Here is an 18,517-nt window from a genome sequence, read left to right on the forward strand (position 1 = left end):
TTGATATAAAAAGCACACTATATTGGAAAACATAAATCTATACTGGAAAACATAAATCGATATTGGGACTTGGAGCTGTAGAGCAGGAAAACTCACTTCCTTCCAGAAAGCAAACTTCTCACAGTAATTTTTACTCCATTTTCAGTTTGGGTCTTTGTTGAGAAAGCTGTGATCTTTACCTATGTGCAAAAAGATTCAAGCTACAGCTAAACAGATGCAACTGAAAACAGAAAAATTGCAGTAGCTTAGTGATGTTCAATAGGTAGAATGATCCATCTCTTGATTATCCATTTAAAATACATTGATGCTTGTCTGTCTTTTGTTTATGTGGTTTTAAATCATTAACAGCATTCACTGAAATACCTTCTAATCGTGGGTATTGGCTTCATTTCTGGGAAGGCAGCAGTGAAATGGTCACTTTACAGAAAATAAAATGCAACTCTTACGTGTTGACTCTTGCACGCAGTGCATTTTAAATGGCAATCTGCCTTACATCCAACAAATTCTGCCTATCCATGTTCAGTTATGAAGGATACATGTCTACAGAACCCACGTTAATAAAGTAAATGTATGTTTACATGCTTTCTCCTAAACTGTATTGAGAAAGAGTAAAGTTTTCTTTTTCCTCTTCCTCTTTTTAAATATACTGCTAAAATCTGTATCTAACACCTATCCAAATGCAACGTCCTGAATAATTTACACGTCTCAACATTTAACATGCAGTCACTTGGTGATGTGGAATTTGCATTGCTCTGTATATTTACAAGTCATGCAAGTACAGGTAGCAGCATTGGAGGTCATGTCAGTGCATCTCCTGGACACCATGCCTCTTCATATGTTGTGCTATTTTCTTTTATGCAAACATATTTACAAGTTTTGTAGTTCTTTAGACTGAAAAAAAAGGGGAAAATAATTCCACCAACTATTGCATTCATTTTCTTGCTTTTAATTGTATTATCACCTTTGGAGAGTTTGGTAAATTCCACTTAGCTAGCAGCAATGGATAAAATTGGTGGTTTTCAAGTACTGCTTCTGTTACTAGTGTTGGCATTTAAATGTTAATTTCAGACTGAGGTTTACAGTAAACATGAAACAAGGGATTTTCTTTGAATGAACAATCTCAAATCAAAATTCTAAATAAAGGAAACCTAGCACAGGATGTTTTTAAGTGCAGTGATTATTTCCTTTTAAAGATTTAACATTCCCTAAGTGATAGAAGTTAAATAAGTTAAATGTGACAGTTAATTTATAATACTCTACATTAAAAAAACATTTAAATGCTAACCACATTTTTATATGAGTTAAGTCAAAGTAATGATAATTACAGTATGATACAAAAGAACCTGAAATAAACTTCTAGCAAACCATATTGAATATTAATGCCGTATTAAGCCCTGAAAAGCTGGGTTAGTAAACTCTGGAATGTAGATTATATGCAACTTAAATGTAACACAGGGCTTTTCTTCAAAGAATTCTTCGTTTCAAAGTTGGGATTTTTATGAGGTATGTATTAATTCATTGGATTTATATTAAATACACGTACATAGCATCACTGCAAGACCAAGCCTCGGATTACCTCTATTGGCATATTTCTGTGTAGGATTTGCTAAATTAACATTCCATATAAATTAATAGCCTTCTTTTCATGTTTGTTGTGTTACGATCGGCATTGTGATACTGTGTTGTGTCACAGGTCACATTTATTTGATTTCAATTCAGGAATGGTATCTATACAACATATTAAATACGAGAAACAACATGCTGAATTTCCCATCAAATCTCTTAAATGCAGAGCTATTTTAGATGGGTTTGTATAAACAAAACACATATATCTAATATAAGCGTGGGAAAGGAAAAGCTGGTTTGTTATATGCTAAAGCAAATTGGAGTAAATCAACCGCATCCGTGGGCTGGATAAGCAATACTACTCTGCTTTTCCCACTACCATTTGGACAAGACAATGTTACTTTTTTATTTAAAGTGTTTTCTTCTCAACAAGGGGCCACCACTTCCCAATCTCAAAAACACGCCCCAGAATATGTTAATTAATTGTATTGTGTCTCTGAAAGAAAGAGGTTGCCAAATGCAATAAAAAAAAAAAAAGAAAAGGTCTTTTCGATCAGTGAGCTGCATTCCCACTGCTAGTTACCATCTCATTTCAATTCCATGTAGAAATACATGGATACATTTCCTCCAGGTACAACTTTGACCATTAAAAGCTGTCTAAGAGCAAAAGTCTAACTTGACCACATAGGGTGTATATGGGCAGCTTAACATTCCTGGTGAATTAAGCGCACAAGCCTCGGATCATTTTTTGTCAATCCTACTACGCTACTTCAGAGTCGGGAATGTGGATAATTTCTATAACGTGGTACTTCCCAATTAAAAGTAACAACAATGCTCCTCTGTGAAAAAAAAAATTAATATATAAAATATGTCAACACATTCTACACAAATACAAAATAAAGGGCAATAAAGAATGGCAACAAAAGGTCTCTTCCTATTTTTTTTTTTAAATCTTCCATTTCAATGAGATAATTTTCAAATAGAGATATAGTTTTTTAACAAATGCAAGAGTATTAAATGTCCTTTTGAATGATGCCTTCTAAATTTGTAGTAACCCTCTGAAAATTCCCAAGCAGCAATCAAGAGCAAATACATCTCCGGAATACTCATGCAGGACAAGTAAAAAAAAAACAAAACTCTTTCTTTCCTCGATCTTACAGCTAATGCCTTTAAATATTACCAGGGTGGTGTTTTCTATATATTACATGCATCTTCAGCTTTTGAATAATACACGTGCTTTTAACCATCTAAACTGAACTGAGTTTTTATTTGGAGGAGTCCAACAAAAGCCTGCAAGTTTTCCAAGAGTGAAAGAAAAGTCCCAAACGGTATTATCTTAAACAATGACTGCAAGCATGCAACTTCCCAAGTGTGCATGGGAGAAAAAAAAGTCACTTCAGAATTATTTTCAGCTAGGTGATATTGATAAACATCAACCTTTAATTTCTTTTACCCACTGATCACCATCTATGAAAAATCCTAATTTTTTGGCATATATTTAATTTTTTTAAAGAAGTCCAGGAATTACTTCTAATATTTTAAAATAAATTCAAAAGCACTCGGCGACAACTTGCTAAAAATAAACACAATTCTCCTAGAAATTATTTTCTTAAAATAACCAGTTCTCTAGAAACTCTTTTGTCATCACAAATATGAGTCCCTACACGTTTTAATTTTATCTTCCCGAAACAATGTGCAAATATGCTTTTTTTTTTCTTCCTTAGATGATTAAGGGCACTTGTTGGAAATTTTCGTGAACACCAAGTTACTTAATTCTTCCCCTATGGAAATACATGAGAAAGTTCAGTCTGAAATGGTGTACCGAAAAAAATTTAATTTACAATTATTTTCAGGGGAAAAAAATGCAACAAACACTTTTTCTATAAAATAAATCTTTTAAAATATCAAGCCAACGTAAAACAATCACTTGGGAGGGAAAAATCCATCATGGTGCTTACATGAAAAACAGGATAAGATTAATCGTCGTTTATATAGACAGTCTTAAGAATAGTTCCTTCCAAAATTTCTCTTTGGCTACATTTACTAATCCAAATCCAGTGGGTCGGAGCAGTTTTTCCCAATTTCTTTAACAAGTCCTGCTCTAAAATCCACCCAGAAACAGATGTTACTTTATGTACAATTCCGCTGCGGTAGTTGGGGGGTTTTTACCTTTCAAGTAACACGTGAGCTACAGCCTCACGGAGCTCCCTCAGTGGATGGCACTTCTAAAGGCTCCTCTCTACTCATGAACCCGCTTTCCCGGCGGGTTCCCCCGCGCCGCCGCCTGCCAGCGCGCAGCGTGCGGGGCCCGGGGCTCTCCCTCCTCCCCGCCGGCGGAAAGCGGCGCGAAAAGAGGCGGCCGGGGAACAATGGGGAGCGCCGGGAGCAGGGGGAGCCCCGGCCGCGCTTCCTCCGGCCCCGCCGCCGCTTCCTGCGGGCCCGCGCGCCGCTCGTTCCCTGGGGCGGCCTGCCCGGAGCGCGCCCGCGGACGGGAGACCCCCGCTCACCCTAGGAGTGAATGCCCCGTGCCCGCGCCGCGCCGCCGAGGGCACCCACGAGTTTACTCTCGCAGCCACTCGCTCGGCCCCGAGCTCTCCCGCCCCTGCCCGGCTGGCGCGGCGCCAGCCCCGCTCCTGAGCCTATCCCGGGGTCGGGCGGGCGGCCTATGGGAGCCCTGATCCCGCTGCCCCGGGCTCCTGCCCCGCATGCCGCGAGCACTGCCCGCAGGAGAGCGGCAGCACTACAGAGGCGCCGCGGCCCCGCTGCACTGCGCGCTCCCTCCCTTCAGGGGACGGTGCTGCGCACAAAGGGCGGCTCAGCATTGTTCTCCTCCCTGACCCCCAAATCCCCTCTTCCCCGCCGGGAGAGGCGAACGGGAAGGACCGGCACGAAGGGCGAAGACGGGGAGAGGCCAGCTGCCCGCGGCGCCGGCCGCTTCCCAGCGCATCCTGCCTGCCATCCTTTCCCCAAACTCGCCTTCGTGCTGTGCCCGCCGTCCAAGCCCTCCTGCCCACCATCCCTCGTTCCCTCCTCGCAATGTAATGGGTCTTTCACAAGTCACCTCGCCTAAAAATCCCACCGAGGCTGCAAAGGAACCTCTGCCCACATCTCAGCCACCCAAGCATCCTTGTCGAGCTTGTACAAGGGATCACTCGCTTCACACACCCACAGGGAGGAAGAAAACCTCAGCTGTAGCAAGGCAAGGCATTACTTGAGGATTTTGTCCTCAAATTCACAAAAGCGCCCTTCTTTTAACCTTGATGGGCCTGGTTAGGTGATCAGGCGATATTTCAGCTACAGTCCTTTGCCACCTGCAGCCCAGCTCCCGTCCCCGCGCTCAGAACTCCGTGGAGCAGACACCAAGACACCGGGATCCAGCAGAAAACTCAAAGCATGTGAGGAAGAGAGTGGGAGCTACAACATGACACTGAGGAAAAACCACGGCTCGATTTAAATAATTGCATAATATTAGGATTTAACTTATAAATGTTTACATTTGTGTGATTTGATTAATGTCACGTTTGATTTCCTTAAAGCCACTGACAAGGTACTTTAAAACACGAGATTAACGTCTACCAGCGACGAAATTCAACAGGCAAATCCTCTTCCCAGCGCCCCGGCTCCCAACACGCGGCCAGGCAGGGACCTGGGACCCCCTCTCGCCCAAGGGGGCTCCCGCACATCCCGCGGCCAGCGCTCCCCCTCCCCCGCAGGTGACGGGAGTCCCGGCCGGTGCCTCCGCCGGCGCTCCCGTTCAAACGCGGCCGAGCCCGCCTTTGCCCCGCCCCCACCCGGCCGTTCCCGCCGCCGCCGCCACAGGGACACCCCGATCCCGCCCCGGCGCTTCCCGAGGGAGGCGCCGCCGCTCCCGGGTTTTCCCGGAATGCCGGGGGGAACGGAGCGGGGGGAGGGGGAGCGGCGGCGGGAGGCTCGAGCGCGGCACGAGCGCGGCCGGCGCGGGGCATTGTGGGTAGGAAGGTGGTCGGGGCAGCAGAGGAAGCGGCGGGCGGGGATGGGGGGGGGTGAAAGGTCAGCGGCCCAGAGTCCCCGCGCCAATGGCGGCCGGGCCGCGCTGCGAGTCGGTGTCGTGCCGCTCTCCGCGGCCGTAACCACCGGGTATGCCCGCGTGTGTCCCTGTGTCTGTCCGTGCGCATCTGTGTGTCCCGGGCCGCCGCCGCCGCCCCTTGTAACGGTCCGCGTTTGTTCGCCCCCTGCCCCTCCCCCACCGCTCTTCCACGCGATTTATGGGATTTGCAAATAATTCCAGGGGTTTTTTCTCCCTCCACACCCCCCACTAGCCCGGCTCCTAACCTCCGCTTCCTCTCCCGCCGCCTCGCAGTCACCGGGGAGCTCCGTGGTCGCCGGCAGCGCGGGGCCGGGCAGAGCCCGCACACAAAGCTGCCGGCCCCGCTGCCTCTCCCGCCGGCCCGCGGGGACTGTCCGGTGAGTCCAGAGCCATGGAATCGGCAGCTCCTGCTCTCGCCGGCCTCCGGCCACCAACGGGGGTGACTCGAGCCGCCCCGCAACTTTCTCCCCGTGCCCCGCACCCCCGACCCGCCGCCAAAGGTAAAGCTGGAGCCAGTCCCCTCGCCAGCCCCTCGCAGTGAGGCTCAAACGGAGGAGGAAAATGGGAAATGTTCACACGGAGAAGTGGTTCCCTTTGTTCTTTCATTGTTTCTACCCGAACTGGCCGATACAAGGGATAAACACTTACCTTCTCTCCTTTTTGCTCCAAAACACACACGTTCCCATCAGCTTTAAAATGCACGGTCCACTTTGGAAGCGACTAGAAATGTCGGGAGAGTTTGTATTCCATTCTTTTACACTCTGCTCTTTTTAGTGTAAGATTAAGTTGCCGAGCACGTTGTTGCAAGCCCCCCGCCTTAGTGAATGGTCACGTTTAGGACCCTCCAAGTCCATCCTAATTCTGCCAGTAGAATTGAGGGTATTGGAGGTCTAAACTTTCAAAAGGAAAAGGCCCTACATCTATCGAGCAGACCTGAAAATGCACTCAGTTCCTCACTCACTTCCACAAAATGGATATAAACATCTCACCCCAGACAACTCAATGAAATATACATTTTAAAGCTTGAATGTAGAAAGCTGTTTCCTCGGCTGAGATAAGCTAAAAGCAAATTGGCGTGAAGAAAATCTACCTCAGTGTATTCCACAGCAGGAACAGTCTCTGTAGTTTAAAACAAGTAAATAAGAGCATCATATAGAAATGCTAAGTGTAAAGTTAAAACGAAAAAAACCTCCGAGAGGAATATACTACCCGTGGTGGAGTGGGGAAAAAACGCAGTTTTTTAAAGTGTCCTTTTTCGCAAAAATTACTGCTTTTCTTTTTTCTCCCCATGCAACCAAGGTGGGGGGAGAGGAACCCATTTTCTGCTCTCTTTGTAGTCCAGTCGGCATTTTGCACCCAGAAACACGGGCAGTTCCCCCCCAAACCTTGCTTTAATCTGATTACGATGAGATTTGCTGATACAATGAATATTTGAAATGATCCTTGTGTCTTAGTGAGTGGGAAGCATTTCCAGGCTCCCGTTTCCAAGGCTCCCTGCTGCAGAGGGAAGAGGAGCGGCGGGGAGACCCCGCTCCCCGAGGCCCCGGCGGGGTGGCACCGGGGGTGGGGGGACAGCCCCCTCCTCCAGTGCCCAAGGGCGCTGGATTAATTTAGCCCGACTCCCTCGGCCGGTGGTTGGAGCAGGATCTTTAAGTGCCTTTTCCCCCTGCATCATCACGCCTTTGCCAATTGAAAAATAAACAAATAATAGCAAAATAAATTTTAAAAAAGACAGAGGATGCAGGCGACCCAAAGTAATTGTGGGACCGGGAGTGCATGTTGTCTCCCCCCCCCCCCCCCCCCCTCCTCTTCCTCCCTCCCCGTCCTCCCGATGTGGCTTTAATGGCAAACTGGAAGGCCGGTTTATTTCATAGGGCCATATTACAACCAACAAGGTAAATAGGGAGTCGTGGGGGAGAGGGAGGGAGGGAGCAAGAGGGGCTTTTCTTTGATAGCGTTTAATTGGAATTGAAACATTCTGGGGCTGTAAACATTCTTTATTTATTCAGCACACATAAGCGGGCATTGTTTTATCACCATCATAATTACGGTGTCCTTTAAACTGACTGATAGCAAAGGAGATAAGGGAATGCGCCTGTAGCTCCAGATCAAATCGCAGGCTCGCCCCTCTCCCCGGGTCACCAGGATCCACACGGTCCTTGGAGATGAGGAGCGCCGGAAGATTGTGGCCTGGCTATCCCTTACGTCATGAAAGTGATTTGTACCACATTGCTAATTTGGTGCAATTCATAACCTCCTGATCCTCCTTCGTTTGCAACTGCTTTTCAGTTTGCAGGGTATGTTTTTTAAGATGTAGTTTCCCACCGTAGAAATTAAGAGTGATCACCTATGTGCAGGAGAGGATCTTGTTTCCCAATGTTTGTTGCTTTACCTTTGTCTAATTAAAAATGCAAACTTTTAGGATCCTTTCAGAACAAAGCCTCACCAAATCCCCTTTACGTCCAAGGATTTGCAAATTTATAAAGGCTGCATTGAATTCAGCATGGGTCAAGGGGCAAAAAAAGGGTAGAAGGTCACTGCATTTTGATTATGGGTCAGTAAACAACATGGCATGTAGTATGTGTCCAGAAACTCCTGCTAAAAAGTATTTTAAAACTACCATGAGTATTAAATTCAAGAAATAGTCTTAGCCCATAGTGATTATAAATTGCACAAAATTCTAGTGTTCAAGAAACTATCCAGCCCCCATGAAAACAAAAACAAAAATTCACAAACTTAAAAAGGAGTTAGTAGAACTCTGCATTGCATCTCTGTTTAAAAAAGAAGAAAAAAATAAAAAATAAAAAGGGGGGGGGGAAGAAGGGAAAAAGGGGGAGGGGAAAATAATAATAAAAATATAAAAATCAGGAAAAAACACCCATGTTAGCCATATTGTGATTTTTTTTTTCCAGGCTTATGGCTGGTATTTCTTTGTCCCACACATTTAGGAAATTTAGTTTTACATTCTGATACGTTGTCTGAGTAGAATTTATGGCAAATTTTAGTTACTACACTCACATTTGGCTGACTTTAAAATAGAAGAAGGATCATATTATACTATTCTGTGACCCTATTATATTTACGTTACTGGACTCTTTGTGATAGCCTCTAGCTGCTTTCTATCTGTGTCCTTCTTGAGCAAAATACGCCCAACAGTAAGTAGGAGCAGGGTGTAGTGTTAGAAATCAAGAAATATGTATTTCTGCACAGCATCATGAAAGCAAAAGGTTTATTTAATACTTGTCAATACCTGAAGACTTAGTCCAGCATTAACAAATAATAATAAAGAATAATAATACTCTAATAATGTGGCAATCCTAGTGTGAAAACGCACATGACCCTTAGGTTTTCCTGAAGATTTTCAGAATTCTCCCCATTAGTAAAACCAGTGGTGGACATTGCTGTTGCATTTCCCAATGAAACGTTTAAAAGACTGTAAATGGTGTGTGCATTACTACATTGCAGAAGGAAGAGGTCAGGCTAAATTGCACTGGTATTTAAACATAATCATACTATGAAAATAAATCAAAACATCACGTAAAAGGAGTATTTTAAATGTTACACACGTTTTCTTTCTGATGGCATGGCTAAGCAGTTCCCTGTGAGCATATATATATTTTAATACAAGTTTACAAAAATAAAACTATATGATTTTCAACAAATGGGAATAGGTCTACAGCAAAGTATTATGAATATTATTTTGCTCTTTCTTTCCTGATGAGGTTTATCCTTTGGCCAGACAGTTTTAAGACTGAAATACTAGTGGCTATAGAGTGTAGATTGCAGATTGCACGCTACTCAACGTGAAAAGGAGCACGTTTGATTGATCGCCTGTGTGTGTGTGTGCGCCCATACACACAACTCTCTGTAGTTGCATGTGCATGTGTTTGGCAAAACCGGGCATCTCTGGGCGTCCTTATCTTAAGAAATGTGAGACAAACATCCATTCTTTTAATCATGTTCATCTTTGATCACCAGCGAGGGTGACACAGTCCACAAAATTAACAAAGAAACTCCCCCGCTTTTGAGACATAGCTCCATGTACATCTGGGTCTGCACACACATGCACATGGACACACGGACACACAGGCATACATCCCACTAAGTAAATTATGGCATAACTTTTCCAGTAATTGACACCAGACACCTTAAATTTTTCATTTCCATTCTTTTGACCAGCTTTCACATTAACAATCTAAGCCATAAATGTTGGTGGCTATTGATCGCAATCCCCTGTGCGTGTGCAAATCCATTTTCAAGTCCCCTGCCTTTAATGTGCGTGTGCGTGTGCAAGGGGCCTCTGACGGCTGTTTATCAGGATCTTCCCCAGCCTGCTTGAAGACGACCCCGGATACACAACGTGTGCTGATGGCCAAGGGAAAGCACGCACGCACACACACACACACACACACACAAAAAGAACCAAATCAAATGATGGAGAAATAGAGAAACAAAGCTCTCTTGTACGAGATGCGGAGAAAGATATGCTACCGAAAGTGTGTGTAAGTATACGGTGGGGATATGTAGGTTGGGCGCCTGACATTTCCCAAGACTTCTCGTGGGTTTCTCCCTGCCGACATCTGGCGCTGCCTCGACCCCGGTGCTCATGGCCGCACCTTTCTGGAACTCGAGGTTTGCCGAAAAGCCGTCACTAGTTTCAAACGTCTTGTAGCGCCGGAATTTAAAGAAAAAAAAAAAAAAAAAAAAAAAAAAAAAAAAAAAAAAAAAAGGAAGAAAGAAAGGAGGGGGGAAAAAAAAGAAAGAAAGAAAGAAAAAAGAAAGAAAGGAAGAAAAAGAAAAAAAAAAAAAAAAAGAAAAGAGGGGGACATTTTTTAAATAGTTGCCGAATCCCACTGCCAGGCTATCACCGGCAGTGCGTGGGTGGGGGTCTGCGTGCCCGTGGCTCCCTGCGTGCGAACACGCGTGGATTTACACGGGAACTCGACCCAGCTGAACTACCTGACAAATAAAGGACTTTTCAGCCCATCGGGGTTTTGCGTTAACGTCTTCCGAGCAGCTTTCTCCGAGTTTACTGTTCCTTTACTGTTGACTCCATAGCCTTAACCTTAAAGCAGGGGGAGGAGAGCAGTAGGGAGGGGGTGGGGGTGTTCGCAGCATATAAGTACATCAGGAGGAATTTTTAAACGACCTTATTGTCTCTAGCTCTAGAAAGACCACGATGATTTCTCTTTAGCGCCAGCAGCTGTTTTCTCTCGAAACTTTGCTTTTTTTGCCTCTCACACGAGCGAGCAGGAGAAAGGCAAGGCTGGGGGATCCAGATGCGAGGAGAGGAAAGGAGAACTCCGCGGATGGTCTGAGCTGTGCCGAGGCATTGTTCACTGCTGCCTCTCGGTTACGTTTAAAGGCTGAAATATCACGAGATCCACTCAATGATCCTTTTCTAATTCGAGGGACAAAATGTAATTTGCTGTAGCTCTGCTTTCTCGGATGGGAATACTATCCCTAGGTTTCAGAGGGAAGAACTAGGCATCGCGGTTCGCACACACATGGATTAAGTTGAACAGCGGCGATTACATCTGCGCTGAGAGCAACAGTAGTCCAGGGCTGACTTTTCAAATCTCAGCCCTCCGAGTTAGAGGCTCCCTTGAATAGACTTCCTCCATTCCCGGATGCACTTCTCCAAATTCCCTCTTCTCTCTCGAATTCCTGTGAAATTGGGGGCTTGCCTGCATTTCGCCTTGGCATGCAAAACGGCGTTTTCACAGAGTGATTATGCGCTTTCTTTTAGCTGTACCTGACGGGGTAACACGAACTCCACGCACCATATTGCCAACACGCGGAGTGGATATTGACGTTTGGGATTGAAGATTTTTTTTTATTTTTTTTTTTCCTCCGTCGATTTTTTTGCCAAGTCACAGCAGTATGAGATGTCTCATTAATCTCGCGGATGTGTCTAATTCTGGATGTGCAGTGATACATAAAAGTGCTGGTGTTTGTATCCAGCGGAACACTGGATGCACGGCAGAGATTGGTGATATTTTTTTTCGCAGCGCCTAACGTGCAAACCGCAAGCATCACTTTAACGTGACAAGGGAGAGGCATGCAGCTATCGCAACATTTGCGAAATCCTCGTTCTTGACACTCGAATAATTTAACGTTCCTAAGAAGAGGTTAAACCTTCATGCTGCTTCTTCAAATTGATTTTAAGGGGCTGATATAAATGGAGCATCAAAAAGCTTCGGCAGGGCTACTCCGAGCGGAATATGAAAACTGCGAGCCAGAAGCATCCTAGCCCGATGCAATATCGTACATTGTGTGTTCCAGCACTTTTTTGTTATTACGTAAAGGCTCCTGGAAGCACCTTGGATATTTTACATTCTCCTTTCTCTGCTGGAAGCAATCAGGACGCAGGAATCCTGACGTGGGCTCTGGGACTATAGGACATTCCAGCTCGTGATCCAGCACGGTTAATCGTGAAAAGTGTATACATTTCTGGCTTATCTATGCTTTGTTATGGGTCTGACGTGAGCTCACGTCCTCCTCCCCCCCTCCTGCAATATTACAGGCAGAATTTCAGTTAAAAGTGTTATAGTATCACGGTGCGGGAGCCCGTGATATTCAGACAGCAAAAATAACCTTAGCACCCGGCTATAAAAAGCTAATTAAGCAGAAGAGGAAAATCGAGAGAAACTCGAAAATGTAAGTACTCCCTCTCGTTAACAACCGAACATTTAACTTTGGAGCCTCAGAAGGGGAAATACCAGGCTGTTCTGCACGTTTTCGCTAAGCTTCATTTTCCACACAATGCAGAATAAAACGCTAGTTTAAAGCGGCTACGTTACCGAAGGATTTTCCATCGCTACGATCAGACTTATGTCCTTTAAATTCACGGCATGCACAAAAGAGCAACGTTTGTCCAAAACAGGCTGAAAATATACGGAACGATAGGGGGGAAAAGCATACAAATCCTTCCCTCGAAGCTAGCGACGAGGAAGTCTGAGAGGGCTGAGTGTGTTTGAGCTCGGATTGTTTAATAGAAAGATTTATATACTAACTGTATTATTTACTTTGGGAGGGGAGGTGGCAGTATAAGGGTATGCTAATTAGTGGGAGATTTTTTGGGGGAAGGGGTGGAATATCAATTTTTATTGCATCACCTGTCAGGAGTGTCCAATCAGCGTTGGCTTTAGGGGAATTAATTGATGAAGGTGTCTCCGGACGAGCTCACTTCACTCTGTCATTTTATTTGTAGCTAAAGCAGCGGCGGGAATAGCAGCTGCATTTCTTTTCTCTTCCTCCCTTCACATTCCATTATCATAGTTTCCAATGGAAAAGCAGGGAATGAAAGGGAACAGGTACTGATCTTCAGCAGCAACTTAGAGAAACACTTTGGCAAACCTGATTTTTAAGATTATATACTGATTGTAGTCTCACGCTATTTTTTAATTTATTTTTTAAAATTTTGTCTAAAGTTTGGCACTTCATTCACCAGGAATAACAGCCTTTGTTATATTTTATTAGCAGGATGCCTTGAGACAAATACAGCATCTGGCTGAGGATTGTGTGTGTGTGGTTTTTTTTTTTTTTTTTTTTGCTTTTTTTTTTTTTTTTTTTTCATCTCTCTCTCTCTCTCTGCAAATGCTGGGAATAATTTAATTCACGAAATGGGAGACCTGAAGTCGGGTTTTGAAGAGGTGGATGGCGTGAGGCTCGGCTACCTCATCATTAAAGGAAAGCAAATGTTTGCACTCTCCCAGGTTTTTACAGACCTGCTCAAAAACATCCCGCGAACTACCGTGCACAAGCGAATGGATCATTTAAAAGTAAAAAAACATCATTGCGACTTGGAGGAGTTGAGGAAACTCAAAGCCATCAACTCCATCGCTTTCCACGCCGCCAAATGCACCCTGATCTCCAGAGAGGACGTGGAAGCCCTATACACATCCTGCAAAACCGAACGGGTTCTTAAAACGAAACGGAGGAAACTAAGCCGGGCGCTGTCTGCCACGGATCTGCGGCCGGAGCTCGCTCCCGCCGACCCCTTCTCCGGCTTCTGGAAGGAGAACAAACTTTGGCTGGGTCTGAGCGACTCTCCTCGGCCGCTGCTGCCCGTCCGGAGGAAAGCTCTGCGCCCGGGGGACACAGCCTTGCTACCGGCCGCTCATCTACCTCACATTTTTAGTAAATACACTGGCCACAGCTACCCAGAAATCGCTCGGGCGCCTTGCAAATCCCCCGTAAACTATGAAACGGCGCCGGCGGTGGGCGGCTGCGTGCCCCTTCGCTCCCGCCGCCCGCTCGCCTCCGCGGCGCGGCCCCGGCTCCCGACCGCCGCTCCCCCGCCCCTGCCCGCCCGCTGCCGCCGCCGCCGCCACGGGGCGGCCGCCGCCGCCGTCACGCTGGGCCCCCCCGGCGGCGCCCGCCGGCCCCTGGCCCTGCCCCGGCCCTGCCGGCCCCGCGGCGCCCCGCGGCTGCCGCTGCCTCTGCCCCGCGGCTTCGGGCCGCCCGCCTTCCCCGAGAGCGGCAGCAGCGACTCGGAGTCCAGCTGCTGCTCGGGCCGCGCCGCCCACGACTCGGACTGCGGCTCCAGCCTCTCCAGCTCCAGCGAGGGCAGCTCGGAGGAGGAGGACGAGGAGGAGGAGGACGAGGAGGGCAGCGGCGCCTCGGACTCCAGCGAGGGCAGCTCGGAGGAGGAGGAGGAGGAGGAGGAGGAAGAGGAGGAGGAAGAGGAGGAGGAGGACAGCACCTCGGACTCCGACTCCAGCTCGGTCTCCAGCCAGGTTTCGGTGCAGAGCATCCGCTTCAGGCGCACCAGCTTTTGCAGCCCGCCCGGCGTGGTCCACGCCAACTTCTTGTACCATCTGGCGGCCGCCGCCGCCTCCCGGCCCCCGGCCCCGGCGGAGCCCGGCGGGCTGCCCGCCCTCCGCGGCGCTCCCGGCGGAGTCAAGCCGGAGCTGCCGGAGGAGTGGGGCTGCCCCGGCTGGGCTCCCGCCGCTCCGGCGCTGCGCTGCTCCGGCGGCCTGGGGAGCTGCTTCGCGGAGATAAGAGACGATAGGGTATCCGAACTCACATTCCCACACTCTGAATTTTCCAATAATGCCAAGAGTACTGACCTAACAATTAACTGTGTTGCAAAGGGGGCCTCTTCACCTAGCCCAAAGACAAACAATGCATTTCCACAACAAAGAATACTCAGAGAGGCAAGGAAATGCCTTCAAGCAACTACTACACACCGTGCAGATAACAATACAATAGCTGCTAGGTTCTTAAATAATGATTCTTCATCAGCGGCAGCAAATTCAGAGAAAGATTCCAAAATCCCTCATTGTATTGAATTTGCCACGGATTTGCCCTCTTTACAAACTGATCCTGCGGAGGATGCTGCTTCTCCAGGGGCAGCAGCAGCAGCTGAGCTCCAGTGCACTGATACAGGCAATAAGGCATTGCCATTCCTGCACAGCATTAAAATCAAAATAGAGGACAGCAGTGCGAACGACGAGTATGAGCCTGATCTTACAACACATAAGCTAAAGTGTGAGTGCAATGATACTAAGGATGAGTTTTACGGTGTGACTGAGAGTAATAACCAGGACGCTTTATTAACAGCCAAGGAAGATTCTGCATGCACTGAGAAAGAAACCACTTCCTTAAACCCACTGACTCAGAGTCAGGTCCTCTCATGCACTTTAGGTACTCCAAAACCTGAGGATGGGGAGTATAAATTTGGAGCAAGGGTGAGAAAAAATTACAGGACACTGGTTTTGGGAAAGCGACCTGTACTGCAGACTCCTCCAGTCAAACCAAATTTGAAATCAGCTCGAAGCCCACGTCCTACAGGTAAAATCGAGACACATGAAGGAACACTGGATGATTTTACAGTTAACAATAGACGCAAAAGGGTAGCCAGCAATGTAGCATCAGCAGTGAAAAGGCCATTTAATTTCATGGCAAATTTTCCCTGTCCACCATCACTAATTATTGGCAATGATGGGGATTTGTTGCCAGCTTATTCCTTAAACACCACTAAGGATTCCCAACCACCTCACAAGGCCCATCCTGTATGGAAATGGCAGCTGGGCGGTTCTGCAATACCTCTTCCACCTAGCCACAAATTCAGGAAATTTAATTAATAAAGTAGTTTGGAAAATATTTTCTTGAACCACCTTTAACTTTCTTACCTTCTTTTTTTTTTTTTTTTTTTTTTTTTGAAACTCTGCAGCATGGTTTGTACAAACCCATTAATGCTATACACTTTTGGAACCCTGTTTTATCACATTCTGAAGACAGAAACCGGATTACTATTTTATTTACCATTACAACAGTGGGGTTTTTTTCCTTGTTTTGGGGTTTTGGTGGGGGTTTTTTTGGTTGTTGCTGGTTTGGGCTTTTTTTTGTTTGTTTGTTCTGTTGCATTGTTTTTGTTTTTGTTTTTTTTATTATGTTACATTCCACAGAGTACTTCAGGCTAAAGACTCAAGTTAAACTCAGTTATTATGGTAGAGCTGGAACACTTTACTGTTTAAATGCTAATAATGCACCAGTACCTCAATTCAACTGCTGCAAATAAATGTCAAAAGGTTGAATAATAAATATTAGAATGAGCCATTAAATTTATGCACTAGATTTTGAAAATGGAAGTCTAACTGTTAATTCAGTTAAACTTTGTTAAGTTACATGGTTGCACAGTAAGGGTTCACTATAATTCAATGTGGCAGCAGTCTACTTTTCGGGAGCTTTGTTTTCGGGTGCAGGGGTGTCTTTTTCGAAGAGCAGTTGCACTTACTCCTTTTTCTCCGGTTTGGAAAAGTCTGGGGTCTGCCTGTGACCCCAGCGCTGGGAAAAGCTGCCTCATTTGAAACCAGTAAATAAATGTGGAATTCTATTTTTGGTAAAAGGGTGTCTTTTTACTTGTACAGCCACTCTTTGTAATTGGGAAGCCTTTTTGTTTCACCCAGAGGTCTTAAATAAGGTTACTGTTATCCACTAATGTCATACTTAAGTTGTGGTCTGAACATGCCCCTTACAAACTTGCAAAGCAACTAAAATATTTGCCCGGCCAGCAGTACAATTTATGGTCCAGCCCCTCGTGCTGGCTGGAGGAAATAGCAAAGCAGTAAATACAACACAGAAAGTGAAATGAGAGGCCATAAGTGGAAAGATTACACAAAATGAGAATACCATGTTATTCATAGCTTTTTGGCAACAAAACTCAGGCGATTCAACCATGTTACACTTCCCACTTCTATCCTCATCCCTTGAAATTTGCTGTCGTGGGTTTTTTTGCCATGCCATCCTCTCTATGTAGCAGAAACATTTCTACTGCACGTGACAATCAGAGGCAATTATCTATATTTGCACTTAATATCGAAATAGTCGAACAGGCAGACTTCTAGAGTCTAGCCCTCGGTAAGACATGCTGGTATAATATATTGTGATGATGGAAGCAGTAAATCAAAATTATGGAAATTTGCACTGTTGAAAAGCATGCTTTAGCTTTATTTTCAATTAAAAACACTGTTTAAAAAAAATCCTGATTCCAAACACTTTGAATTATTGCAGAGTTATCCGTGGTTTCCTCTCTGTTTGTAAGTTCACTGTTTTTATTTGGAGGAAATACGCTTCAAGAGGTTAACTGTTTCCCTCCCTCCCTCCCCCCAACCTCTGCAAAAGAAAGGGAAGGAGGGAAAAAAAAAAAAAAGAAAGGCTGGAGGCCGAGGTGGAGGCAGAGCTGAGGACGGGGGAAGGTATCTCTTGCGGGGGGAGGACGGATACAGCAACTCTGAAAACAGCCTGAAAAGTTTGCAGCTTGAGAAAGGCAATAATAATTGAGTTGCTGAATCAGCAGAGTTTAGGATGAATAATTGCTGGTTTCTTTCTTTGGATTAGCATTTTATTTATACTAGATCATTCACAAATTAAATTTTAAGGATTCCACTCATCGATCAATCCCAGGAGAATAATTTATCGCAAATCAAAAAAGGAAAACAAAGCAACAATGTAATGTTTACTGTGTGACTCAAAGTCAACATTTCTGCTGGCAATCCACTGCCTGGGTTTCAGTTTTTTTAATTCCTGCCTTTTGTGATGCTCTGTCCCAGCCCCTTATGTCTCCAAATATTCCAAGCAGTCACTAACTGATTTCAGCTCTGTTTACTATATCCACACCGGAGTTTTCCTCTCATTGTAAAAGGCCTAGTCTAAGAATACCTGCAGCCAAATATATTTAGAAAGAGTAAACAATTGCCTTTCAGTGGAGTTACCCTTCCCCCCTGCATGTACACACACACACACACTCACACATGCACACACATCACTTTAAGCTGCCAATTGCAAAAGGTGCATTGCATACTTAACCGCTCTGCTGAAATTACGATGGTCATGAAAAATCTGCTTACTGAAGTTGTTCTGAGATGAATGTTTACATTCGTGTGTTTAGAGCTGCACAGATTACAGCCTTATTTCCAGAGAACTGTAAGAACGTACAAAATGTAGTGCTCAGGAAAGCCCCCCGCTCTGTTAGAAACCGTGTCTGCCTGACAAAGATCTTCCCTTGACCAAAAAAACCAAAAATAATATAAAAAAAAAAAAAAGAAAGAAAAAGAAAAAAAGAAAAATAAAAGAAAAATAAAGAGCCAAAAGCTGCAAAAGTGCAATATACAAACTTGAAACCTAAAATTTCGCCTTGTCAGTTAAACAACATATCACTTTCAAAGTAACTCTGTCCCCTGACCCTGTTTACTTCCAATTAGAGATATGCTGATTTGGCCAGGAATTGTAAATTACAGAGGTGCCTTTTCAGGTTCCGAAATAATCCGGTGTGGGGGGTTGGGGGCTGGAGGGGGAGGTATAAGCATAAATTTATACCAAATAGGCTCTGCAGAGTTGAGGACGTGAAATATGGCGCCAAGGCTTGCCAGCGGCCCG

The 18,517-nt window shown here is 45.4% G+C and overlaps 1 protein-coding gene and 1 long non-coding RNA gene across 3 annotated transcripts; one reads left to right on the top strand and one right to left on the bottom strand.

The window, feature by feature from the left end:
* On the bottom strand, positions 1-5,229 carry LOC306799604. Its single transcript, XR_013773639.1, has 2 exons — positions 3,736-5,229; positions 1-179 (listed from the first exon to the last, which is right to left on the bottom strand). It is a non-coding gene; the product is annotated as an uncharacterized lncRNA (long non-coding RNA).
* A 5,234-nt stretch (positions 5,230-10,463) lies between these two features.
* On the top strand, positions 10,464-18,120 carry SKIDA1 (SKI/DACH domain containing 1). 2 transcript variants are annotated; one of them, XM_079300850.1, is made up of 2 exons: positions 10,464-12,292; positions 13,351-18,120. In XM_079300850.1, the coding sequence occupies exon 2, from the start codon at positions 13,402-13,404 to the stop codon at positions 15,721-15,723; it is 2,322 nt and encodes a 773-aa protein (XP_079156976.1). In that variant the 5' UTR covers positions 10,464-12,292; positions 13,351-13,401; the 3' UTR covers positions 15,724-18,120. The 2 variants fall into 2 exon arrangements, with proteins under 2 accessions (XP_079156976.1, XP_079156975.1); XM_079300849.1 differs by having other exon boundaries at positions 10,464-18,120.
* The last annotated feature ends 397 nt before the right edge of the window (positions 18,121-18,517 follow it).

This window comes from Erithacus rubecula (genome assembly GCF_903797595.1).
Source record: "Erithacus rubecula genome assembly, chromosome: 3".
In the NCBI taxonomy this organism is placed as follows: Eukaryota; Metazoa; Chordata; class Aves; order Passeriformes; family Muscicapidae; genus Erithacus; species Erithacus rubecula.

Coding starts and splice junctions, on each gene's coding strand:
- SKIDA1 (XM_079300849.1), top strand. CDS start 13,258: ATGGGAGACCTGAAGTCGGGTTTTGAAGAGGTGGATGGCGTGAGGCTC.